Genomic DNA, 27,115 nt, shown 5'->3' with positions numbered 1-27,115 from the left:
TTAAAAGTTCAATAAGTTCAAGTGCCAAGCCGAGGCAGAGATGTCTAGGTAAAAAACGTAAGTGAATCGTTTTCCTTTCACATTTATGAAACGCCTTCCTGAATGAATTTATTAAACGACCCACAAATCCCCCAAATAAATTGTTAGAATGTGGCTAAACGCACATGCTTTTCACTCACACCAATGATGTCATAGTGATGTCACGTTAACAAAGTGAAACATAAATTAAAAAAACAAATAATTACAATAACCTCGTCTTAGTGTTTAATCTGTAAATAATCAACAGCTTATAGACAACAAATGATCAAAAAATGTAGAAAAACAAATCTGTCGTCATGAATTGAATAGAAAAACACTTTATTCACTTAATAAATATTACAACAAAATATTAAATATACATATTTTAGATTTAAGAGAAAAACTTTCACTTATGCCTTCAGACAAGTTTACAAAAACCACCATTTAGTCAAGCTGAACCACAAACAGGAGAAACATTTAAGCCAGAGAGAGAGTCATGAGAATGACATTAATAGCACAATATTCCCATTTATACCCACATTAAAAATCAATAATATAAAGTTTAAATTGCCCTGGTAAAGAGTTCAGTGCCTTTGTGCTGGTTGCTTATAAACCTTTGGCTTTGTCCTGATCCATGTATTTGTGGTAAACAACACCGAGAGTGGTGAAGAAGTTTCCCATGAACAAAACCAGAAAAGTAGAGCCACACATGAGGACCTAAGAAGAAAGAGAAGAAATTTCAGATACAATTTATTTGATATAAAAACTTAGTCAATTTTAGTTGAAAATTGTGTGGTGTAAATATAACATTTTATGTTTTATTTATTCAATGTTTATTTGTTTACTCAATGTTTTATTTAGCTAATACCTTTTGATAAAGAGTTATATTGAATTTTTTACCTGCCACTCTTTCCATTCTTGAAGCTGAGTCATTTGGAAGAGTGTAATTCCATTATAAAGCTGAAAAAACTGGATATGCAAAGTAAGATGATTAAAATCACAGTATACCAATATTGGAATTAAATCAGAAATTACTGAATACGCATATTTACACTTCACATCAGTAATAAACAATCTATTGAAAGTAAAAGCACCTTTATCTGATATTGTGATTCAAGTACAGATCTCATGAGGAAAGGTAACTATTTTATGTATTGTCAGAAAAGTGACCAATTCATGCAATTTCATTCTTACAATTTTTTAAAAAGTAGGCCCCCAAACCCCATCCCTAAACCAAACAACCCAAATTTTACAAATGAGATCGTTCGAATTCATACAAATTAGCTACTAAATCTAAACATTACCAATTGCCATGAGATTGCATTAAATAAACGTTCCATAGAGTGGGTTGTTTGCTAGAAGGGAAACAGATGCGGTTGGAGAATTGAGAATTATTTATATTATTTGTTAAAGTAGTGACCCATTAATTGTATTTTATTAACATCTACAAAATTAGCATGTGCTGAAAAGTAGGGGGAGGGAGGTAACGGACAGGTTGACGGTCGCAAACTGAAGGTCAGGTGGCACTTTAGTTCATTTTTCAAGGGCACTTTTTATCCAAGAGAAAAAAGGGCAAGCGTACTGCACCGGTTGAGCCCTATCTGTGCACGTGTCTGTCTACTCGTACCCCAACCATAAACTCAACCATCGCAGCAATTTAAAAAAAGTAATTATATGCAGTATTATTCATAATATTTATTAAATTACCCATTAAATTGTATTTTATTAACATCTACCCCCACCCCAACCATAAACCTAACCATCACAGTAATGTAAAAACAGTAATTATACAGCGTATTATTCATAATATTTATTAAATTACTCTTTAAATTGTATTTTATTAGCATCTACCCCTACCCCAACCAAAAACCTAACCATCACAGTAATGTAAAAATAGTAATTATACAGAGTATTATTCATAATATTTATTAAATTACCCATTAAATTGTATTTTATTAACATCTACCCCTACCCCAACCAAAAACCTAACCATCACAGTAATGTAAAAATAGTAATTATACAGAGTATTATTCATAATATTTAGTAAATTACCCATTAAATTGTATTTTATTAACATCTACCCCTACCCCAACCATAAACCTAACCATCACAGTAATGTAAAAATCTTATTATTGTACAGCGTCACAAAATGTCTGTTATATTTATGTGAGTATCCACAGCTGTATCCCATTTAGACTTTTCCTGTAGAGTGACATAAAGAATGTATTAGCACCCACCCACTGTTGAACCAATGTCAAATCACATTACATACTTTTACTTGAAGCAAAATTGTATAAAAAAACTGAACAAAAGACAAAGCTACAAGACTGTGTACTTAATGAGCGAAAAAACTACAATCCCATGATGCATTGTGAATGACACAATCCAACTAAAAGTGACAGTGAAATATAAAATAATACATTTCACATTTTTGGGTTTATCTACGATATTAGAGCTGTGCCATTTTTAATAACAGAGGGCGCTGTATACTTTACAAACACAGCCATACTCTGCTTGCATCAAACTCCTTACAAATACCACTTTAACCTAAAATAATCTTTAATACATTTATTAAAGGTTTAAGCAAACTGCAAGTGTTCATAGTGAGCTGTGTTTACATTAATCTTGTGATATAAAAGCAGAAGCAGATTTAAAGATTTGGGGACCATGGGGCTGGAACAGGTACCCACTGTATTTTCCTTTATTCATTCATTCATTCATTCATTCATTCATTCATTCATTCATTCATTCATTCATTCTTTCATTCATTCTTCTTACATCACTCAATTGTCTTGTAAACTGTTTCATTTTTAACATTTTTAACTAAATCTTAATCTGCTTTGATTGCTGGAATGCTCCATGATTGAGGGTGGGGGACAGATTTGTACTTATGTAACAATTACATTAAAATTTAATTAGTTAGACCCTCACCATACAAACATTGATAGAAAACTATGTTATATATAATTTATAAGGGGCCCCAAATTTCCTGGGGCCCTAAGCAGCTACTTTTCTCGCATAATGTTAAATCCAGCCCTGCATAAAAGCTAACTTTTAAGATGAACGAAAGAAAGACATTCATTCCTAATGAGCATTTACGTTTATGGTTAAAAACTAGCCAAAAGCGCCATCTGCTGTTAAGTGTTCATGGAGCTTCCTATAAGTAGAGTTGAACCACTGAAGTCACATGGAATGTTTTGACAACGTTTTTGGTTTCTTTTCTGGACTTTAAACGTCTCGGGACATCTTTAAATAGAGGATGAGGGAGCTCTCGAATTTTATCTAAAGTATCTTAATTTGTGTTGTTAAGATAAAGAAGGTCTATGAGTAAATTACTGAATCAATTATTGAAAATGAGAGTTAAAAATACATATGACATGTTGTACAAGATTATAATGTTAGATTTATACATTTAGCTTTATCAGCAAAGATCATTTTTTACAGTATTGAATTTTTTACTTTTACTTTTATTCAGCTGCTTATTTCTTGATTTTAATTCTTTATTAAAATTACAGGTTCTAAGTTGTGTTTGTTAAAACCAAGTTCCTTGCAGTGCTGTTTTGATAATAAATGGAAAGCAAATAAGAAATACATTTTGCTCCTCCTTTTTTTGCTGATCCAAATCAATAATCCGATCTGTGACTCAAAAACTGTAATGTGATCCAAACCATGAGATTTGATCCGTTACACCACTAGTAATTAATGACATGGTTTTCTTTTTTGGGTGAACTGACCCTTTAAAGATTTATCAGCTATTGTTTAAAAAAAATCTATTTACTTATTGAGAAAACGAATAGAGGTTTTCATTCCGAAACTACCCAGCAGGCACAGAACGTCAATGTGATGTCAGATTGACATTGTACCCCAATGTCGTGGGGATGTCGCATTTTGTTTGGAAATGAAAATCGGGTTGACGTCAGAATCCAACTTCAGGCTGACGTCAATGTCCAATGTCCAACCTACAATCAACCAAATATTAACGTTTAATGATGTTACAGCTTGACGTTGTGTGGATGTTACCATTATGAATTCTATATGACGTCAATCTGACATTGGTTTAAAATGTTGGCTCGACATTGAATTGGTCACTTTCCGACACAACCTAAAATCAACAAAATATCAACATCATCAGACGTCATTATAGGACATTAAATAACATTGTCCTTAGACGCTAGACTTTGAATTTTGGTCACGACCTAAATCTTACCAAATATTAACGTCTTATGACATTGTGTGCCTGCTGGGTAGATTCTATTGCCTTCTTGAAGAACTTTTACCACAATTATTTCATAGAACAGGAAGTGAGTGTAATCCAAGATGACGGCATTTATTGGAAAATAACACAAGATTGGCAAACGCAATGTCAAACTTACATGGCCCAAGAAAAGGAAAGGCAGGAGAAAGGTCAGACCCCTCCACATCCAGGACTGAAACCCCTCTGATCAAAAAGGACATGTGGAAATATATGATAATTGATATAACTTCAATAATAAGCAAAACACACACACACACTCAAACACACACAAACACTTAATACACAAAGACATTTTATTGAACATGTACACACAGACATCACCTATCTACTATATAACTGCAAGTTAACTATGTATATATGTAATATCTTTAGTTGTCAAAAGCTATTAGTTACTAGTTAGTTAAAGTTATTAGTAAATAATAAAGTAATGGTAGGTAATAACCTTATGTTTTCTGAATTTGATTGTAATCCAATAATGTCCACCTTTTGTAACGCTGCTTTGAAACAATAATTATTGTGAATTGCACAATATTGGAAGAAACTGACATTGAAATATTTTATTTTTGTGAGATGCATACTGCGATATTGCGCATAATTTTAACAGATAAAAAGAATAGCTCTTATTGGAAAGAATGAATAATTTTAGGATATATTCGGATGAAAATTAGGATTATTTTGTAGTGGAGTGCATCTGCATAAAATGTAATAAACCAAATCACAAGCCATGATAAATACAGTAAAGCAAAAGAAATAAAGAAATAAATGTTTTATGTATTTTAACAGAATTCTGGTACACAAATTAAATAAATAAATGTAAAATAAATAACATATTTGAAGTATAACCTTCATGGTATATAAACTGTATAAATCTTTCTTGAAATTACTAAACTTTAAATTGGTTTGAAATACGTTTACCGTCCTCAAAACACATGCAAATGATTGATTTTTTGGTAACTTTATAGTTAAACTTTGCAATTACACCACAGTCAAGTGTGTTTTTAAGTCCTGCTAAGTTAAGTTTTTTCGAGAGGAACACGTGATATGATTGAGCACGACTGGCTGCTCATCTGTAATCAGTAATAATCCAATCAGAGTGATCCAAGCTTACTATAAATATATTATTTTTTTCGTTTTTGAAAGAATACCCCCTCCCACCCCATTTCCTCCTTTTCCTCCCTTTTCTAAGAGGAGCTCTCAATCTGCAATATGCTTATTGACTGGGTGGGAGCCTTGGCCTCAAGTATCTCCGAGCTCAGGGTTCTCTCCCGGGATAGCATGCCAAACCTGCTATTAACGCTGAGCATATCTAAGTGGGAACTCTTGAAACTATAATCCTGATTCGACATTTCATATCCTGCGATGTGACTATTGCGGATGTGTACATTGCGATATCGTATGCTGAAAATGATATATTGTGCAGCCCTGAAAAACGCTATACAAATAAACTTGAATTGAATTGAACTGAAAACAAACAACACACTACCCACCAACTGTGAGGTCCATATTGTGTCTTTCTCCAAGAGCTCTAAGTCTGTATAAGCAGCCACTCTGGTAGTAATACTGGAGAAACTGAACAAAATCTGAAAGCAAAACAACACAATAAACCATTATCTAAAACAATGAATAAATCATTGTTAGATTAAAAGGGTTAGCAGTTATGATCTTACTTATATACATGGAGTAAGACAGGAACTGATTTCTGAACATCTGATACAGCTCGCCATCAGGCCTGTGAGACACACACACACACACACACACACACACACACACACACACACACACACACACACACACACTCTTACACTCATTTTCCATTATGCGGTGGCTCAAAAGTGTGATTAATTCTAATCACATCATCAAAATTAAATTATCTGATTAATCTAATGCACATTAAAATACTCTTGATTAAAGCAGCTGAGTTTCAAAGGTTGTTTGCTGTAATAATATCTAAAGAGTTATTCATACCAGGTCAGCATTACACCAGAGAGAAATGTTGAAACATAGTGTTGAAACACCCACCAGCCCTTGATCCTGAAACAAAAGTCAAGGATTCAAATGTTATAATATAACCAGTAAGATGAGTTATTATATGACAAGAATGAAATATTACATGCTCTCTAAAAACAAAGGAGGATATTTTTAGTGATCCCAAAAATCAGGGATCACCAATCTCCGGTATCCCTTTAAGATTTAGCTCCAACTTGCCTCAACTCAACTGCCAGGATGTTTCAAGTATACCTAGTAAGACCCTGATTAGCTTGTTCAGGTGTGTTTTAGGGTTGGAGCTATAATTTGCAGGACACCGGCCCTCCAGGAACAAGTTTGATGACCCCTGTCATAAATGAATCATTAAGAAATCCCCAAAAATGAAACTCCTAATAGTAATTTTTGATTTTTTTTATTATTGGCAGTGTTTGAAAAGCTTAAAACAAAACTTTGAATCCAGATCATTAAAGGATTAGTCCACCCAAAAATTAAAAGGATGATGTAAATTATTCACTCTCATGTCATTCCAATCCTTTTATTCATGTTCAGGACACAAATTTAGATATTTTAGATGAAATTCAAGAGCTCTCTCATAAGTGGCATTCATCCAGAGATGTTCAAAGTCCAGAAAAGGAACCAAAAACACATTCAGAACATTGCATGTGGTTCAAATGTAATCATATGAAGCTCCAAGAACACTTTTATGCACCCAAACAATTTAACGACTGTCTACGTCTTTATTATCAGATTAAGGTGTTGTTAGGGTCGTTTTTAAAGTTTTTTGATCCACAAAAGTGTTCTTGGAGCTTTGTATGATAACAATTAAACCACTGAAGTTACATCTAATATTCGGAGAGTATTTTTGGTGTATTTTCTGGACATCTCAGAACTATCGCCGTCTATGGAGGATTAGAGAGCTCTCTGATTTCATCTAAAATATCTTATTTTGTGTCCTGAAAATTAACAAAGGTCTCAGAGGGGTTGGAACAACATGAGGGTGAGTAATTAACATAATCATTTTCCTTTTTGGGTGAACTAATCTTTTAAAAACTGGACCTTTAATGCCTTCCTACAGTAGGTCGTATTTAAAAGACTATAGACCGATTTTTCATTCATTCAGCTTAGTCCCTTACTTATCAGGGGTCACCACAGTGGAATGAACACCACCAACTATTCCGGCATATATTTTTACACAGCTGATGCCCTTCCAGCCGCAACCCAGTACTGGGAAACACCCATACACTTTCGCATTCACACACACTCATACACCACAGCCAATTTAGTTAATCCAATTCACTTATAGTGCATGTCTTTGGACTGTGGGGGAAACCAGAACACCCAGAGGAAGCTCATGCGAACATGGGGATAACAGGTTCTGGGAGAAGATGCCAACTGGCCCAGCCGGGACTCGAACCAGCGAGCTTCTTGCTGTGAGGCGACAGTACTAACCACTGAGCCATTTCTAGACCACTAGGCCAATTCTTATGATTTTTAAGAGCAGAAGAAGATGATTATTCTCACTTAGAGCCATTATTAATGAGGATGCTCTCTCTTATCGTCAGTGTACAGTAGTACCACACCAACAGGAAGTTGAAAAGTGCATCTACAGCCCTGTCAAAAGAGAACAAAAAACAACATTTTATCAATTCAATTGATCATTTCATCATTACAACTGATTATTTATTTCAATTGATATATTACTCAGACTAAGCATCAATGAAAAAAATTCCATATCATTTTTATTTTATTTTTTTAAAGAAATACATTTTTGTGGCCACTTTTACTACATTTGGTAGCACTTTTACTACATTTGGTAACATGTACCTGTAGCTGACCAATAACCGACAGGTGAACGAGAACAACAAGAGCAGCACGGTCAAGTATAGTTTGAATTTCTCATACTCGTCTTTATACGCAAACCTGTACAAAAGAGAAGCAGGCAAAGTAAGACAAATCACATGACTCGTGATGAGCATTTCATGACATCATAGTGTTGAAACATGACAATCACAAGTTAAGACCATTGTGGCCTTTAAAATGCACAGTTTTAATACTAAGTAGAGAACTTACTTAGATTGCTTGTTAAGTAGTGTGACGTTCACATTTCCTAGAACAAGACTGAGGTATAACCTGGAATATGAACAAGGTCAAATGTTTCCTATTAGCGAAGTTTATTTGCGGAATCGTTGTATGTTTGAACAAGTCCACAATTTACACATCTTTACCACACCTTTAGTCCACAGTATTTTAAGGTCAACACTGTTTTAGTATAATGAAATAGGCAAATACCAAGTAGTATGACCTGCTTTGAATAGTAAATGCTGATAATGTGTATTTTAACAGAAGGTGTGCCTGTGGTGACCTCAGATAGCTCTCATTTGCATTACCCGTTTTTCTTGGGCAAGAAGGCCTCCATCTCAAAAAAGACATTTGGTCTTTCTTTTATAGACTCTTGAATGTCGTCTATTTTGTTTACATCTTCTGGATTCACCGCCCCTCTGCATCTATGATGGGAAAAACAATAGGTTGAATATGGGGTGCATTTGAATATTGCTTATATTATTTATTATAAGCTGATGACTGACTCCTCCAGGGATTCGGAGAGATCCTTTAACTTTTTCCTCTGCCGTGCAATGGAAGAGGAACAGCTTTCCTGCAATTTCGAAACTTCCTCCAGCTTATGTTTGTAATGTCGATGCGTGTCCTGTGAAGCACATATAGATATATTAATTAATTTTGTGTAAGTGTCATTTACACAAACACACATGTTCTATGATCATTTTAATATTCTTTGTTGTTAAATTATTTCTTAATATTATACTACATATTTCAAAATAAATGTATGTCTCGAATGCTAATAATTCCCAATACTTTCCTAATTGTTTGTTATTATGAATCGTTTAAATTACTATTACTTCAAAAGATTTCAAATAAAGGTGTCAGGAAAAACTAAAAAAAGGGGTTTTCACAGTAATGCCATAGAAGAACCATTTCTGGATCTCCAAATAATCTTTTAGCTAATGTTCTTTAAAGACTTATTATTTATAGCAGGGCTCAACGATTAGGGCTGCCCGATGGCTTGGGGCCAGCATGCGAGATGCTCGAGACAATAGACAGGATCGTTACTGGCCAGATCGGTCTTGACACTAAAGTTTAATTTGCCTGCCACTATTTGTCAATTGCATGTAAATACAGTTTTAGAATCCAGAAACAGTTTGTGCTTTTTAAATGCTTTTCGGTTCCTCTAATCTGATTGGATGTTGTGAGCACATTGTTTTTTTCATAACCTGGTAACAACCAGTGCAGCGAAAAGATGGCAAGATGGCGGCAAGATCAAATTATGAGGCTAAAAGAAAATGTCTGTTTCAAACATCTTGGAAGCAGACATTCACATAGGTACAACACGACGAAAGATATGAAGCAACATTTTACACAGTTTGCCATCAGTTTGGCAAGTCAGCCACCTTTTGTTAAATAATTACTGCAATAAAATACCTGCACATTTTTCATACTGCTCTTTTTGTTTGCATTAGGTATGGGCCGGTATAATATACTGACGGTATGATAACCTTGGAAAAAAAGATCACGGTTTCACAGTATTGTGATTACTGCTGTAAAATATATTCTTTTTAAATGTTAGGGTAAATAGCTAAAACTTTTTCCTCTTTGAACACAATGTATTTTATTTTGAGAAACATTTTCAATATTTTGGAGCAGTAAACATGTCAGGCTATTTGATTACATTTGTTTCAAAAACATAAAGATTTCTTTCCAATTTAAAACGACACTGGATATCTTTTCTGCTGGAGATACTGTTGTCCAAAAAAGAAAAATATAAATAAAAAATCATATATATGCTGTAGGAACGGTATTACAGAAAATTTTGGCGGTTTTAAAACCTTAACATTTCCAAACCGAGATATACCTTCAAAACGACTGGCCTAGTTTGAATAACACTTTGAATTTTGCTTATTATACATTTATTAACATTTAGATTCACAGATGTTATTTTTGGCACATTATTTAAAATACGTGGCTAAGAAATAGGAATTTACTTTTTTTGGTGGAGCCAGTGAAAATTTTGTCAGGGCAAGTAAAAATCTGAACCCCTGACCCAATTGAGCCAGTAGAAAAATTCCTTAGCATTGAACTCTGTTTATAGTACAAAGAACAATTTCATAAGCAAAATTTTTTTTCCTGTATAAAAAACCTTTGTGGAAACAAAAGATTTCATGAATGTAAAAGGTTCATTATGGAACCATTGAACTTTAGATTTTAAGGGTGTATATAAAAGCCAAAAATATAAAAGCCCAAATTATTCTTTATGGTCCTCCACAACATTCTAGCAAAACACCTACTGATTTAGGTGTATTAAACTGTTACCTCAACTCTGAAGATAAAAACCTTGGGTTTCTACTAGACAGTAGTCTAAAATTTGACAAACAAAAAGTAAAACAGTAAGTTCAAGTTTCTATTATCTACGACGACTAGCCAAAGTGAAACCCTTCCCAAGCAGGAAGGGTTTTGAGACAGCTATCCATGCCTTTATTTCCACACGATTAGATTACTGTAAATCTTAATATATTGGTCTACCCTCATCTTCTAATTCTAGACTTCAAATGGTCCAAAATGTGGCCGCCCGTTTGCTCACAAGTAGCCACAAAAATGACCATATCACACCAATATTGTGATCATTACACTGGTTGCCGGATCATTTGCGAATGGATTATAAAATTTTACTCTTTGTTTATAATAACCTAGCGTATATATTTTCAATCTGATCACTATTAAGGCCACAACTCGATCGCTTAGATCAAATTTCGACTGCCATCTATTGCAAATACCTCAATCTTGTCTCAAATGCTGGGGTGATAGAGCCTTTGTAGTTGTGGGTCCGAAACTATGGAATAAGTTACCATTAAAAATCAGAACAGCACCTAATCTATCTGTTTTTAGATATAATCGATGCTAAAGACTCATCTTTTTTCGAGTGCATTAAACATTCCCTAATGGCGGTTTCAGGCTATATTAAATTGATTCTTTCTTGGAAATTTTTACTGTTGTTACATTTGTTTTATATTTCTGTTTTTATCTGCTACTGCTACAGTACAGCACCTTGGTCAACCAAATGTCGTAATTAAGTGTGCTCTAGAAATAAACTTTGACTTGATATAAATTTATAATAGTCTAACCCATAACTAAGTGCGCGCACAGGAATTCGCAGATTTCCGCAGATTTTTAGCCCATCTTTAAGTCTATGGTGTAAATGTGTGTAAATTTATATTTATTCTGTTTTTTAAATTATTTCACTAATATTTTTATGATATAATAATAGTACTATTAAAATGTTCAAATGATTTATTTGCAATACAGTTTGCAAAGTATTATTTTCTGTCTTTTAGTAGATATATGAGAGACTTGCTTTGTTTACCAATTAAGTGGATCTAATTGGATTTGCATTGTAAACATTAAATAAAAGTTAAAAATGTATTATTTTTTATTTCATAATTAAGTTTTTAGTTATGATACTCCTAAAATCATTCCGCATAAATCTGCAGATTTTTTTTTTACAAAATTCTCCGCAGAAATAGCAAAAAACTTCAAAACTGCCCTAGCTACATTGTATAACTTCAATTCAATTCATCTTTATTTTTATAGCTCTTTTACAATGTAGATTTGGTCAAAGCAGCTTAACATAGAAGTTCTAGTAAACTGAAACTGTCAGTCCAGACCAGTCCATAACTAACCTGAACAACTTTTTCATTTTATTTTAGGTGTGAAACCTTTTTAATCTAAAGATTATATTTAGTTTCTCTTGGTACATTAGTATTAAATTAGATATTTAAAAGCTTTTTTATAACATTACTGACCTATAGTGTCTATCACAGATTTCTTTATTCAATACATAATATAATATAATGAAATTTATATTATACGTTTTATTTAAGGGAATGTGAAGTAACGTTACCTAACAAAAGACTATATCTGCCTCCTTCATGGCACCACCAACGTTATTTAACTGTGAGTTGGTAAGGATTAAACTGCTAAGCTGCTAAAACTGAAACCTAACTATACAATCACCATCTATAAACGGTGATATTTCTATATATGTATGAATACAAAAAGTATGATGTACAGAGAATAGTTATAAAAAGAAAGGTGAGGTCTGTCAGTACAGAGTTGTCGAGCTATCCATCTTATTAGCGATGAAGAAAGAAAGAGCACTACCTGAATCTGCTGGTAGTCTTTCTCCAGATCCTCCCATTCTTGTAAACATTCGGTCAAGCCAGTAGGATTAAATAACATTTCCAGAGAGTGTATTTGAGGGAAAGAAGAAGTGTTTCACAGATAAGAGTGAAGAGAATAACGGTCTGACTCCTTTCTGATGCAGCTGTCCTAACGACTCGCTATCTTTGACGGACGTCCGTCATGTGAACACGGCATCGCAACTCTAGTAGCCAATCAGAGGTTTGCATGGGGCATTCTGAAACGCCCCTCCCGGTCAACTGACCAATGGGCGCTTTCAAAACAAGAGCGATACGTCACAGTCTCACAGAAGCCGTGCTGTTTAGCCCACTGACTGACTTCCTACAGACGCCCATGGAGGGAATGTGAAATTTAATAACTACCAGTAGGAATTTTAGACAATATATTATTGTCACGGAAACAACGAATTGTCAGTTAATATGTAAAGTATTAATTACGGTAAGTTAACAGTGTCAAAAAGGTGTATCTAATAGTTATCACTATACTTCGCCAAGTTGATGGATCATTACATTATGAATTGCAAACATTTTTGAATGAAAAGTTCTCTCAAATGTCATGTATTTGTAGACTCCTAGTACAAAAATGGGCATATTGGATGAATTAGTGTGTGTATGATATTTGAGATATTATTAATCACTCTTTTTATCACTCAGTAATTCATAAAATACCAACAGCCACAAAATAAAAAACAGTTTTTCACATTTCAGATGGGAAATAAATTGTGTTTTGTTATCACATCTCTGTAAAAACTTTCACAATAAAGATATAAATAAAAATGGCAAAGTTTGGTGTGTTTATGTGCTGCTGAAATGGAGATTTCTGGGACATTCTACTAGAAACGTACATTTTCACTTATAAAAAAATGTGACAGGGCCTGACTTAAGCTTGTCGTCATCAAAAAAACAAGCTTAAAATCATACAATTCAATGATAGAATGCATCCTTGATCACTGTCAGCTTCTTCTCCGTCAAATGATGTCACTTGTATTGGACAGATTTTATGTTAAAGTTAATTAAAATGTGACAAGACTGACAGAAACATGAAGACAATTGTAAATGTATTTCTATTATATATTTGTAGTATTTATTTGTAGAATTTATTTATAGTTTTATGTTTTTAATCAATCGATGTGAATGATAGCAACTTAAACTTGCTACTATCTCATCCTTGGGATCCTTTTCCTCACAGAGGCTGTCTGTGTGTAAATTGATCATTCTCTAGAGAATTAAAGCAATTGAAAGACAAACTTTGTCTGACTTTATTCAATTTCAGTCTTCACATTAAAATGTATTCCTTGTAAACAGGAAGAAAATAATCTGCCATTAGAGGTCACATATATGGTATAAAAATATTTTTAAAAAACATTTTGAAATTTGCCACATAAAACCATTTAAATCCTGCCATTTTTTTGTTTTTTAATTTTTCAAATGTAAATCATCGAATTAAAATGTTGAGAGTTTAACAAAAGAAAAATCCTACTTTCAAAAAAAATGCTTTGTTCATATCCCAAAGTGACAATTTTGATGGCATACATTTACACAGATACTATTTATGCACTTGTGTCTATACATTACATTTACAAGAGGAGGTTTATTTATTAATATTATTTCAATTCATTAAAATTCCTATAAAGATCTCATTATCATCAGTGACCATTGAAAATCAGTGGATGTGATGTGAATGTACATGTTTTTAGTAGTTGGGTTCTGAAATATTTGTCACTCTCTTCCCAAGAGTCTGAAGTTCCCAGTCAGAAAGTTGCTGCACAAATCCCCGATTTGGCCTCATGTTGGGTTTGCACTGCTGAATATGATTCCATGCCTCCTAAAATATTCAAAAGTGACAGGTATTAAGATCTGTATTAGCCAGTAACATATTAAAATACTATTATCGTAAATACAAATAATCATCATTTAAAATCTTTATACTTTACCACTTTCCTTCAAATCACTTGGTGTTATTCATTTTGATCACTTGTTATTTCACATATTTTGTTTCAATTTTAAATTAATATGTGTTGCACTGAAAGATGTCAAATTATTTAACCCATGCTTTGCTATTTAGTCCCTTTAGTGTTGCCCCCACTTTTTGAACATAGACATGAAAATATGTTCAATTTTAATGATTGTCAATCTTCAACGCTTTGGTTGAAGATATAACCTTGATCTCATTTTAAAGAAGACACTTGTCATATTGTAGCCAAAGTGATAAAGTACAAAACGTTAAATAAAACAAAAGTTATGTGCCTTAAAATTTATGAAAATTATAAAACAATAACAGTTTTAATATTACATAAGGCGACGCAGTTTCCCCCACAGTCCAAAGACATGTGGTACAGGTGAATTGGGTGGGCTAAATTGTCCGTATAGTGTATGGGTGTGAATGAGCGTGTGTGGATGTTTCCCAGAGATGGGTTGCAGCTGGAAGGGCATCCGCTGCGTAAAACATGTGCTGGATAAGTTGGCAGTTCATTCCGCTGTGGCGACCCCAGATTAATAAAGGGACTAAGCCAAAAAGAAAATGAATGAATGAATATTACATAAAATATGTATTTTACAAAACCTGTTGTAGCCCAAATTTGATAAAAGCAAAGCTAAATATCTGAACAAATTATATTCCAAATTTGAAGTTAATTTCTCAAAACTATTGCTTTCAGTAAGATTTTGTTTGACCACCAGTTGACATTGAAATTAACAACAGTAAAATGTATTCAGAGTTAGACATTTTCATCTAGTTTGTCCTGATTAGATTAGCATGTAATTGCAATATAGTAGTGCAAAATAGCAGTATAGTGAAGTGGTGACAGTCATGGGGTTAAATAAGATGCTTTTGGCCACAAAATATTACCTTTATTGTGTATTTCAAGTGAGACATAAGATATGCCATTGCAACAGCACAGCATCTGCTTTTCCCAAGAGTAGAGAATACCAAAACTGAAGAGGCATTATTGAGATGTGAACCTGAAATATTTAAAACACCCAGAAAAGTCACATTCAAGGTCTCTGAATTATTATTTAACCACTGAACCATGAATACTCGCTGTACTTACTAATAAAAACACATATCCTCTCGAAAGAAGTGACCAAATCTGCCTCTGCAGAATCTGCAACTCGGATATGCAGGACAGTGCAGTTTGCCTTTTTAAACCTAGTGTGCAAACATTAGTTCATTGGTTAATTTCAAGAGGTTTTAAGCAGTACTAAGACTGAATGTACATGAATGCATGATGGCTTGACTCACATTAGACTGCATTCATCGGAGACGTTCACAATTGCATTCAGCTTCAGATCTTTTAGGATTTTAGGGTTTGTGGCCTGCCTGTAATCCCCCATGTAAAGCTGGCCAGGTAAGATTTCCACAGGATACAGATTCAAGCTTTCTAATTCCTATAGATATAAGTATATTGATCATTAAATATGTTTTATGAACAACAAAAACACCCCATTTTTGATTTATTAAAAATAATACCCTGATATTATAAAGAATCTTTTCCGTTCTTAGGAAAGGATAAAGTGCAGAAAACTTCTTGTAGCCCCCAGTAAGAATCTGAATGGGAAATTGGCTGGCTTTTTCTAAGATCTCTGCACAGTCTATGGCAGGACCTACAGTGTAAGAAAAATAGGAAGTTTTAGACATGTACTGACATTTTAATTGATAAAATGTTAGAAAACACAGCGTCTTACCTGAGTCTGACAGAGATTGTGTGCCATTGTCATAAACAATGGTGTATCTCATACTTTCGACCTCAACATCCACTGGCATAATAAACCTTCCTTCAGAATCCTTTGGAATTAAGATACAAAAAGACACACAAGTGTCAATGACAAAAAGGTGGTTTCAAGCATCACAAAAATCAATTATCCTAGGAACAATTATTTACAACAGGTTGAAATTTGATCAAAACACAAATACAGTTACTATTAAGGCTCATCAAAGACTTTTTATTGCGGAAATTCAACTCATTTAATGTCGAAACTTGTATTATTCTCGGCTAAGAGAACAAGTTAACAAGGATTCATTCACAAAAGAATCACTCCCTCCGTTAGAATGAGAAGTGAAAGCATGAGAGGGGGTGTGTTTCAGGACATGGATTAGATCAAATTTAACAGGTAGGGAGGATAATACATTTCCATTCACAAAATATCCTTTGTCGGCAATGCCCATGCAGTCACTTATCCATCGATGTAGAAAAGTGATGCAAAATGTTAATTTTTATAATTTCAAAAAATATTTGCATACTGACCACTGAGAAAACTTCCGATCATGTTTGTATATATGTGTATATATCTCTGGCTGGCCAGTCCTCCACTGCACCTTGGTTTCGCATTCATTTCAAAGGAGCGCAACCCTGTACTAAAATGGGAGCTCTGTTGATGCATTCCTTTCAATAGACAACAATAGTGTAGGCGACATCTAATGTAAATATCTATGGTCTGGCCCTACCAATCACCAAATATATTAACAGTTCATTTTTACAGGTAATTAAAACAATAAAGTAATATAATAATAATAATAAACAATAAACAACAACAAAAAACTTTATATCCATTTAATATGATTATTTTAAATTTTTTTTAAATAACATTTGCCAATTTAATTAAATCCCAAACTGGGAAATTTTTATAAACTTTGTAAAGAAGATCAAACATACCCATTTTGCATTTCTGGCAGTAATGATGTGGCTAAAATTATATGATTCTTCTGCGCGGGCATCTGAAGAGATAATACTACAATTATTATCATGATTATCATTATCATTAATATTAATTTAATAAGCCATACAATCAGTATCGAACACACAACATGCAGTAGTTAGTATTTTAGTATATAATAGAGTAACTTATTATTTCTTACCAATTAGACAAAGATAGTTGCTTTCTGCAAGCCTTGGAAAATGAGTGTATTGATTCAGAAGGTTGAACAGATTTGTTGCCTCACAGAGAACCTTTCCAGCCATTAGTTAAAGCCTGAACACAAATAGTATAATAATATTAATATAAAAATATGCTTTAAAAGTGACAAATACTACTCCAAACAATACTAAATTATAAAATATACTTTCTGTTCTATAAATTTTAAAAATTAAATCGTTCTTAAACCAATTAGACTCATTTGTTGGTAATATTTACGCAAACAGCAGCACGTAGATGATTGTTTACGCTGCTGCTATGGTAAAATTGGACGAAAGCGTCTGACAGAGCCTTTTCCTCTTTCTTAACCAATGCGGAGCCGTTAAACCGACATTGAACCAATCAAACTGTACGTCCCGCCCCTTTTTACATTAGCCCTACTCCAATTGGAGGAAAGCAATAAGGAACTATATTCAAAATCAGGCATACAGCTGTTGGCATATGGGTGGATACAGGGTATGTTGTTATTGTTAATTACCTAAATCGATGTTTTTAAAAGATGAAGCGTTAAACGGTGTGTAATTTGTTTTAAGGGCCTCGGCTGTGCCTTTCAGCGGCGGAGGAAGAGAAATGGCAGCAGTCGACGCTTGGCCATAAAGAGTAAGATGGCACCAACGGCCCCTGAGTGAGTTAACGTTACTGCAAAAACACAGACAGGATGTAACCTTACAGTGTTTTAATATACACATGCAGTATGGGTTATGATTCCTGTTTAACGTGTTGTTTAGATATCTTTTTTTTTTGTTATTGTGAACTCTTAACATGTTTGCTTATGGTTTAAAGTTTAAAAATAATATTTAGGGCTGAATAATATATCGCTTGAGCATCGACATCGCAGGATTCGAAGGTTTATTAAAGAGTAAAAGATGAAGATGTTCCTAAATATTATGACCTTTTTTCATTATTTATGCAATGATGACGATGTTATTTTACATTTGATTGTTCAGTTTCTGTATTTGAACATGGTTAGACTCCCCATAAAGTCATAAAGTACTGTTTTTATTTATTTTTGCTTTTAATTCAATATAATTTATGCATTCACTGCATAAAAAAAGACTTTGTCATCTCAGTCCATATATTTTTTTATATTATATTTTTATTTTGACCTTAAACCAACACAGAGCAGTACAAAAAGTTGCAACAACTATAGACCATATCGATGTGGTCATGTCATTGGCTCATGAACATTTCCTGCTTTTTCTCAAACTATTAAAATCATAACTTATTTCATAAGGTATTTCAATCATAACTTAATGTTAAAAACAGCTGTCATAAATAATGTTATCAATATGTGGCTCATTTTGGTTTCTCTGAAGCAATAGAAATTAAAAATGTAAAACAGCAAATACATTGGGACCATTATTTTTGTTTACATCCCCCTTTTCTGTTTTTATAGAACATTTTGAGGGAAAAAAAGCCAAAAGGCAGAAAAACACATTTTTAAACCATTGTTACATCAGTTCCTCCAGTTTTATACATAAGTTAACAATGTTATATATATAGGCCAGTGGGTACGGGCAATATTGTGATCTTGCAAACAATGTTAGGGTCATCCCTTTAAACTCTTATCCTTGACATTTGACAGATAATAAAAAAGGGTTTCCAGATGGCTTCAAAGCCAGCAATGCTATCAGAGAGATTGTGTCCAAGTCTCTACATGTAAAGTGCTAGAGAATTCTGAAAGCCAGGATTTAAAAAGCAGTTTTGCTCCTGCCTATCTAATTGAATGTCATTTGTCCAAATAGAGCTGTTCAAATTATCTGGTGAAATGAGATATATATATATATATATATATATATATATATATATATATATATATATATATATATATATATATATATATATATATATATATATATATATATATATATATATATAAATATACATATACTGCAGCAAAACAAAATATAGCAATATATTTCCAAATATCGTGCAGCACTAATAATTTTTTCAAATTAATGTATTTGACATTTAAAAATCTCAAACGTTATTTCCTTAAACTGTTTGCATGCATGTTTTTTTCTATTGCCTTGTTAAAGGTTATAAACTGAATTATCCAGTAGCAAATAAACCCTATTTATGCCCTTATTTATAAACCGCTTAAAACGTATTAATCATAAATTGAACATTTCTAATCATGTCATTTCAGATATACATGATTGTTGTTTAGTGTTCATTTCATATAAGCTAAATGTAAGCACATGTATATTTACCAGTCCAAGCTTGCAAAATGCCATGCCCAAAATTATTACACCGTTATTTACATGCTTATTTTATTTTTGTGGAGACTCAATGTGACTTTGAAGTCTTTCAGCTTTAATACTCTGGGTCTGTTAGCAAAAAACAACAAACAATAAAATGCAGTCCAGACAATACACTTAAAGACATTCATGATAAAACTTCATCATACAGGACTGATGTTGCACATCCGTAAGCCTAGGATTTGTCAACATTATTATAATATTATTATGTGAATTGTCCACATGACAAATAAATGTATACATCAAATAAGTCTCTGATGTCCCTAGAGTGTGTATATGAAGTTTCAGCTCATTATAACCCTCAAATATTGTTTTATAACTGTTTGAAACTGCCCCTTTTAGGCTTTGATCCGTATTGTGCCATTTTGGTGACTGTCGCTTTAAATTAAAATGAAATTGTGGCAGATTCAAAAACAAGACTTGCATCATATGCTAATGAGGGAGAGAGCTGTGTTTAAACCCCTTATAAAAGTAATTTTTGCATAATAGTTCCCCTTTAAAGCAGGGAACAACTGTACTCTTTCCTTACAGAATAAATCAGACTGCGCCATCTAAGTTTTATCAGGAGAATCCTCACACATTTATTGTACACAACCTGCAGCTTATGGCCCGTTTCCACTAAATAGTAAGGTTTGGTACGCTTTTGGCCTGTTTCCACTGAGTGGTACATTTTGTTACGGGTCACCTTTTATTAGGCTTGTGTTTCCACTGCCTAAAGGGTACTAATGGTATCCTTTTGGTGGGAGTGGTGTAAGACAGAAAGTTTCAGTCGACATCATTCTCTCTCAAGGAAATGTCAAAGTAAAGTTGTACGTAGACTCTGTTTACTAAGCTTAAACTACGCAGAAGCTGTATGAAAAGAACTGCAACATGCTCTTAAAAAACAGATCTAATCATATAAAACTTCTTACCAACATATTTGCTTGAGCATACATCTCGTTTCCTATACATCATCATCATAAAGTATATAACTATACATCCAGGTATGCTGAGCTAGTGTTAGTCTAAAAAGAATCAATATTAAAGTGAACTTTATTTTCAGTTTTAATTTTGTTTTAAGCCTATATAATGATTTTCTAGTCAAATAAACAAAGGTAATTGTGATTATTAGACAACCAATTCATCATCAGCATAAAATTCATGATTGTGACAGGCCTGTAAAGTGGTGTGTGTAAGCAAAAATTTTCCCAATTTTTATTTTTGTAATCTCTCTCCTAGTCCAGACAGCAAAACAAAGGTGGTCAATATGGATGAGACGAGCATTCAAACCACTAAACAGTCTTCACCACTAAGTATTACAGCTCTGTTATCTGCATTCAGGAGTGTTGTGCAAAAATGCAGAAGGACAATTTACCAAGTAAGGATTTTTTTTCATTGATTCGTGTTCAAAATAGGAGTTTTCTCATTACTGACCCTTTTTCCCCCTTTTCTAAGACCTGTAGGGAATTCTTCAATGTTTTCCTCTTCTGGAGAGGCTATGCAGAAAGAATGGAGTCCCTTCACCAAAAAGTAGACGAGCTGCAGAGGGAATTGGCACTATTGCATTCAACCTTGAAGGTTAATGCAACAAATGCATGTGCGCACTAACATGAACATCTCTGTGATCATTAAAAAAAATAATTAGTACAGCAACGTTTTTTTTTTTTTTTATTATTTTTATTAAAAATTCCAGTGCTCATTATGTTCATTCAATGTTACTTTTTAGCTGTCTCGAGAAGTGAAGACTTCAGATGGTCAGTGTGAAATGCCTGATGGTGTTCGCTCACTTGTCTCCCCTCCACCTCCTCCTCCCCCTCCACCACCACCTCTTCCTCCTCCACAAATTTTAGTGACCCTTCCTCCCAAAGTGGCTTCGATTCCCAAGAAAACTGCACAAGCTAACTCTCTGAAGGTAATTGGTTATTTCTGCTGTCATATACAACATAATCAACAGACAGTTTATTTGTTATCTTTTGTAATTCATTCAGTTGTTATTTTTTTCAAAATGAATATATAACATTTTACAAACAGACCAAAAACTACTTTTAACAGCTATTACCCCGTATATGTCCCCCCACCCCATTATATGCACATTATGAATCAAAAAATAACTGTAGTTTAGACCAGTGGTTCCCAAAGTCGGGGTCGGGGGGGGGGTCACACTTTTTTATGCTCGTTTATACAGGCCTATTGTTGTGTGTGTGTGCAATATTTGTGTATTTACAGTATACCCACCTCCGAGTCACTGGCATTGTTTTTTAGGGGTCGTGGGCTGAAATGTTTGGGAACCCCTGGTTTAGACCAAGCAATTACATACTATGTATGTATGTATGTTTATTTATAAGCTTTAATAAAATATTTTGTACAATCAAGGATGTAATTTTTTTTCTTCCCTGTAGTGGCCCTTGCTGCCTAAATAAATTAACAAATAAGTTAAATTAAAATACAATTGCAACAGGAAAAATATAATAAAGAAAAATGGGAAAAAATAAGTTTTACAGTATTGTATACCTGTACAATTAGACAATATCTATTGTAAAAATAAATAAACACCTACATAATGATACAAATCAATAATCTGACATGTTTATAAGGGTAATCTGACATGTATATCACATTTAAACCTGATTTCTTTATATAAATTATTAAAGAGGAGAGTCTTGTTTTCTTTTTCCCTCAAAATATGTGATCATGGGTTGCCATGTCTATAGAATATATATAAAACCAGGGGGGTTCCACATCTGTACCAACTTTTTCTTTATAGCTGTGGAAGCAGATATCCAAAATGTACAGAGCTTCTGCATTAACAAATTTTTTGATTAACAAAGTTATGATAATTTTTTTTTTATTTAACTTATTTTTTTATTTAATATAATTTGTTTTATTTTATTTATTGCTCCGGTCTCCTAATAGGAGAAGCAAAATGGCCCTGTTGCAGTGACTCTTCGAGATCTTCAGGCTGTACGACTAAGAAAAGTGACTGTAGGCCAGAAAACTCTGGTGAGGGAAAGAGTTTTGAATTATCCATTAAATTCTGAACTGAGTAGATGTTTATGATGTTTGTTTGTCATTTGCAGATGTCTCCAGAGAAAAGACGTTCACCATTGGTCACACTTGCAGATTTGCAGAAAGTCAGATTGCGACGCTCCAATTCTGACCTCCCCTTAAAGCTTCGGTCAAGCCTGAGGACACCAACCAAAAACAGCATGAATCTTCGGGTACCGCTAAGAAAAGTGAACATAACCAGGTAAGATTTCCTTTTACTTGATATTGCTGGAATTCGAGCCCAGACATGCATGAAAGCCTGTGTGTGAAGATGTTACAGCTTAATACTTGTACTGTTATGAACTCTCAGGAGTCCTGGAGGCACACCACGGAGTAACAAAGAGAACAATGTGACTGATTCAAGCTTGGATCCAAGCATGACCAAAGGGTTGGGAAACAAGTATCTGGTATGTAACTTTTTCATAAAATGAATATTGCAATTTTAGGATTTAATTTTCACTTTTTATCAGGGCTTTTCCACCAGGTAGCATGCACTTTGAGTGATCAGATTGTGAATGTTCAGCCAAGAACATAGTTTGTGTTGGAATTTCAGAGCTATAAATAAGTTATAAGTTTTAATATGACGCGAAGTGGGTTTTTTTTTTTTGTGCTTAGAAAAAATTATTATATTAATGTAAAAATACAAGCTTAGAATAAGGGTCTTAAGATGCGCCATGCATTCTCGAAATGTAAACATTGAAATCTATGAGGGTATATACACCGGCCCTGCAATTCGGCGGCTTTCTGCTGCACCCAGCAATAGTTCAAATGCACCCAGCTACAGCCAAAGAGCACTATCTGCAGAGTTTCATATTAAATATTATTATATGCTAGTAAGTACATTAATGTAAAGTGTGACCATATTCAGTGTGAATGAAAATATAAAACCACAAGTGCTTATGTTTGCTTGCGGCTGATTCTGCATTTTCCAATTTATAATTGACCAATCAGACGATTCCTAAGCCACTATAAATACCCTAAATTCCATATAACAGCCATCTTCGTTTTGAGGAATCCCCCTTACACCCCTACTCCTCCTCCTTTCCTAGATGGGTGGCATGGTGGCCCAGCACTGTTGCCTCACAGCAAGAACGTCACTGGTTCTAGTCCTTACCAAGCCAGCTGACGTTTCTGTGCGGAGTTTACACGTTCTCCCGGTGCTCACGGGGGTTTCCCCAGGTTCCCTGGTTTCCTCCCACCATCCAAAAACATGCAACTTAGGTTAATTGACTAATCCAAATCGGCCCCATAGACATGCACCTAGTAAGTAGTTATCTCTTAAGAGCAATTACTATCTGTTCATTAGCTACTACAGCAGGGGAGTTTCAAGATCTACCTGAGCTCAAACTCCCCTCTCGCCTTGCAAACGGGAGGGAGCCCGGGCTCAAGGATCTTATGAGCTCAGAGTTCTCTCCCGGGACAGCATGCTTTATAATCAATCATCAGCTAAGTGTGAACTCTTGAAATTTTATTTTTCTGAAATAAAAATACAAAGGGCGTTTGATTCAGTAATCACCCAGGCTAGCATATGTTAGATAAATAATATTTCTACAAATAACAAGTTGTACAAGGTGTTACTTGGTGTATACAACTAGAGTTTTCTTGTTTTGACACATCAAAATATGTGGTTAAGAAAAGACATTTGTTTTTCCAAATTCCATTGGTCAAACCGGGACATTACAAAAAAGCCTTAGTGTTTAGCCCCAAGTCTAGAATCTTAAATTTGACTTGATGAAACCTGCAGAAATCCTTTACCTAGACAAGATACGATATTTAAAAGATACTTATCAACACAGTGCAGATTATTATCATTGAGTGCTGTTCAGATCTATTCTAATTATCAATAAAACGATTAAATTACTCTTGAATGTGCGTGTCTGATGCTTCCAACTGCCATGTGTGGCCGGTGTCCAACCCCCTTTAGTTTACATTTGAAAGATAATTATTTTATTTGTAGTATTTATTTTATTTGATTTGCATTGTTTTTTTTGCTATTTGACTATTTTTGTCTCGTATGTTTAGATCAGTCTCATAAATTGTGATTTGGATTGTTATATCCTTAGAATTCCTTTTTATTAGCTAGAAGAAAAGCCAAAATAATGGTAAAGATTACTGATGCTACTGATGTTTATGGTGGCTTGAGAAAGCCAACATGCTGTTATACTACATAAACTTAATCTTCTTCTTCTGAGACTATTCTATAATAGTCTTCTGAGAATTTCTATATGCATCTCCTCCTAGAGCGTTCATACTACAACCACCAAACTAACACCAAACCTCCAAACTGGTCTGATTCGGGTTGCTATATCTTTTCCAACTGATCCGGCTTAAGGTTTTCCAAAAGCTGACCAAAAACATACTAACGACATACCAATCTATACTAGAAACATACTAACAAACATACGAATCATATTTGAAACATACTAACAATATACCAATCCATACTAGAAACATACTAACGACATACCATTTCATACTAGAAGCATGTGTCGACACATGCTCTCCGGTGCTCGCGGCGACCTGAGTTTGATTCCCGCCTCGTGGTCCTATGCCGATTCTTCCCCTCTCTCTGCTCCCCACACTTTCCTGTCAATACTCTCTACACTGAAAAAAATTATTCAAAGATGATTCCTTGGATTTACTCAATTTTTTTTTACGTTAAGTGGTTCTAAACAATTTATTTGGGCTGAATTTAAACAAACAAATTAAGTTGAACATTGCTCAATTTAATTTGTTTGTTTAAATTCAACACAAATAAATTGTTTGCAACAGTATTGCATGCAACACTTTTTTTCAGTGCTACTGTCCTATCTATTAAAGGTGAAAACCCTGAAAAAATAATTATAAAAAAAACATACTTGTGACACACGAATCCACACAAAACACACTAACATATTATTCATACTAGCAACATGCTAATTCATACCATAAACATACCAGCAACATGCTAATTCATGCTAACATACTAGGTTATACTAGAAACATGCTAGCAACATGCTAATTTATGCTAGAAACATGCTAACAGCATGCTAATTTATGCTAGAAACATGCTAGTAAACCATAATTCCGAATGGAAAAAGGAATAAATGATGACATATTGAATTGAAAAATCATGTTTAACTTTTTAATATAGTTTTTCTCAGTATTTATTTCTATCTGTGTATCACTTCTTATTGAGATATGAAGTTGTTCTTATCATGCAATGTATTTGTATTCATCTTGCCATGAAAGTTGCTGATATGGCAATAAATGAATATCATCTTTCTACGGATGTATTAAAAAACCTGCATATTAATAGCAGGTGTGAATTGTGCATATGTCACACTCTGAAACATTCATTTTATCACAGTATAAATCACAAATCGATCCCTTATTTCATTTTGTGTTCAACTCTACAGAATTCTCTAACAAAAGGACTGTCACCATTCAAGTGTGCCTAAAGAAAAAATTAACTATATTGTTACTGTACATTGTGCTTGCATGGTTTGTATTGTCTTGTTTTTTTGAGTGTTTTTACATGTTTACTGTGACATACTAATAGCTTCCATAGGTTCTCAAACTGTCATGTTGCTGTAGTATTTTTTTAGTGACAGGACCGTATTTTGATACTTGCTGCTGCTGTTTTTGTCTTATTGCTTGTGGAATGTGCTCCTTTTTTTTTTTTTTTATCAGAATTTTTAAGCCGTGCTTACAAGCGTAAAGAAAATGCACACTGTCTAAATACTGAATGTACAAAAGCATGAGCATCGGCATCGTTCTCTGTATAATTATGCAGTTTATTGTCACTGTTACTTAAAATGATACTGGATTGGTGAACCAACTCCACTGTACTATATAGTACATGATGCTGTGTGTCTACGAAATTGACAAGATCCAGAAATCCAGTACTATTGGTGCTTTATGTCTTGATGTTTTATTTTAAGGGTCTTATGCAATATTTCTCTAAAGCCACAATTATTTGTATGTAAAAGTATTGCAGTAATGGAAAACGTTTAATAAATATTGGACCTATAAAACTGTGTGTGCGTCTTTTTGGTTTACAAATGAGTGCATTTATGTAGTATTATACTTAAGGCAAGATTATTTATATAGCACATTTCATACAAAGTGGTAATTCAAAGTGCTTTACATAAACAAGAATAAAAGATTAAAGAACAAAAATGATTAAAACGTGTTAAAACTGGTTATAGAAGGATGAAAATGAAAGGGAAGAAATGACCTGTGGGATGCGATCTGTGGGACGTAGCACAGTGCTCATTCAGTAAAGGCACAGCTAAACAGATGTGTTTTTACTCTCGATTTGAATGTGCCCAATGTTGGAGCACATCCGATCATTTCTGGAAGCTGATTCCAGCAGCGAGGGACGCAGTAGCTGAAGGCCGATTCACCCTGCT

General features: G+C 33.8%; 3 protein-coding genes across 3 annotated transcripts; 1 reads left to right on the top strand and 2 right to left on the bottom strand.

The window, feature by feature from the left end:
- Positions 1–340: 340 nt before the first annotated feature.
- Positions 341–12,676, bottom strand: tmem120aa (transmembrane protein 120Aa). The gene is made up of 12 exons (XM_056467559.1): positions 12,488–12,676; positions 8,845–8,963; positions 8,647–8,763; positions 8,330–8,389; positions 8,084–8,179; positions 7,781–7,870; positions 6,239–6,304; positions 5,941–6,002; positions 5,761–5,853; positions 4,392–4,456; positions 919–987; positions 341–735 (listed from the first exon to the last, which is right to left on the bottom strand). Exons 1-12 carry the CDS (start codon positions 12,563–12,565, stop codon positions 625–627), a joined length of 1,026 nt encoding a protein of 341 aa, XP_056323534.1. The 5' UTR covers positions 12,566–12,676; the 3' UTR covers positions 341–624.
- A 1,542-nt stretch (positions 12,677–14,218) lies between these two features.
- On the bottom strand, positions 14,219–17,483 carry styxl1 (serine/threonine/tyrosine interacting-like 1). Its single transcript, XM_056467396.1, has 8 exons — positions 17,381–17,483; positions 17,178–17,239; positions 16,210–16,309; positions 15,995–16,128; positions 15,767–15,912; positions 15,576–15,673; positions 15,374–15,486; positions 14,219–14,350 (listed from the first exon to the last, which is right to left on the bottom strand). Exons 1-8 carry the CDS (start codon positions 17,481–17,483, stop codon positions 14,219–14,221), a joined length of 888 nt encoding a protein of 295 aa, XP_056323371.1.
- A 353-nt stretch (positions 17,484–17,836) lies between these two features.
- Positions 17,837–26,737, top strand: prr11 (proline rich 11). The gene is made up of 9 exons (XM_056466966.1): positions 17,837–17,892; positions 17,970–18,061; positions 20,916–21,054; positions 21,132–21,254; positions 21,403–21,588; positions 22,590–22,676; positions 22,754–22,923; positions 23,032–23,128; positions 26,120–26,737. Exons 1-9 carry the CDS (start codon positions 17,878–17,880, stop codon positions 26,159–26,161), a joined length of 951 nt encoding a protein of 316 aa, XP_056322941.1. The 5' UTR covers positions 17,837–17,877; the 3' UTR covers positions 26,162–26,737.
- The last annotated feature ends 378 nt before the right edge of the window (positions 26,738–27,115 follow it).

This window comes from Danio aesculapii, chromosome 10 (genome assembly GCF_903798145.1).
Source record: "Danio aesculapii chromosome 10, fDanAes4.1, whole genome shotgun sequence".
Lineage (NCBI taxonomy): Eukaryota > Metazoa > Chordata > Actinopteri > Cypriniformes > Danionidae > Danio > Danio aesculapii.
Note: the sequence above shows the minus strand (reverse complement) of the source record. Positions and strands in the feature narration are given on the sequence as shown.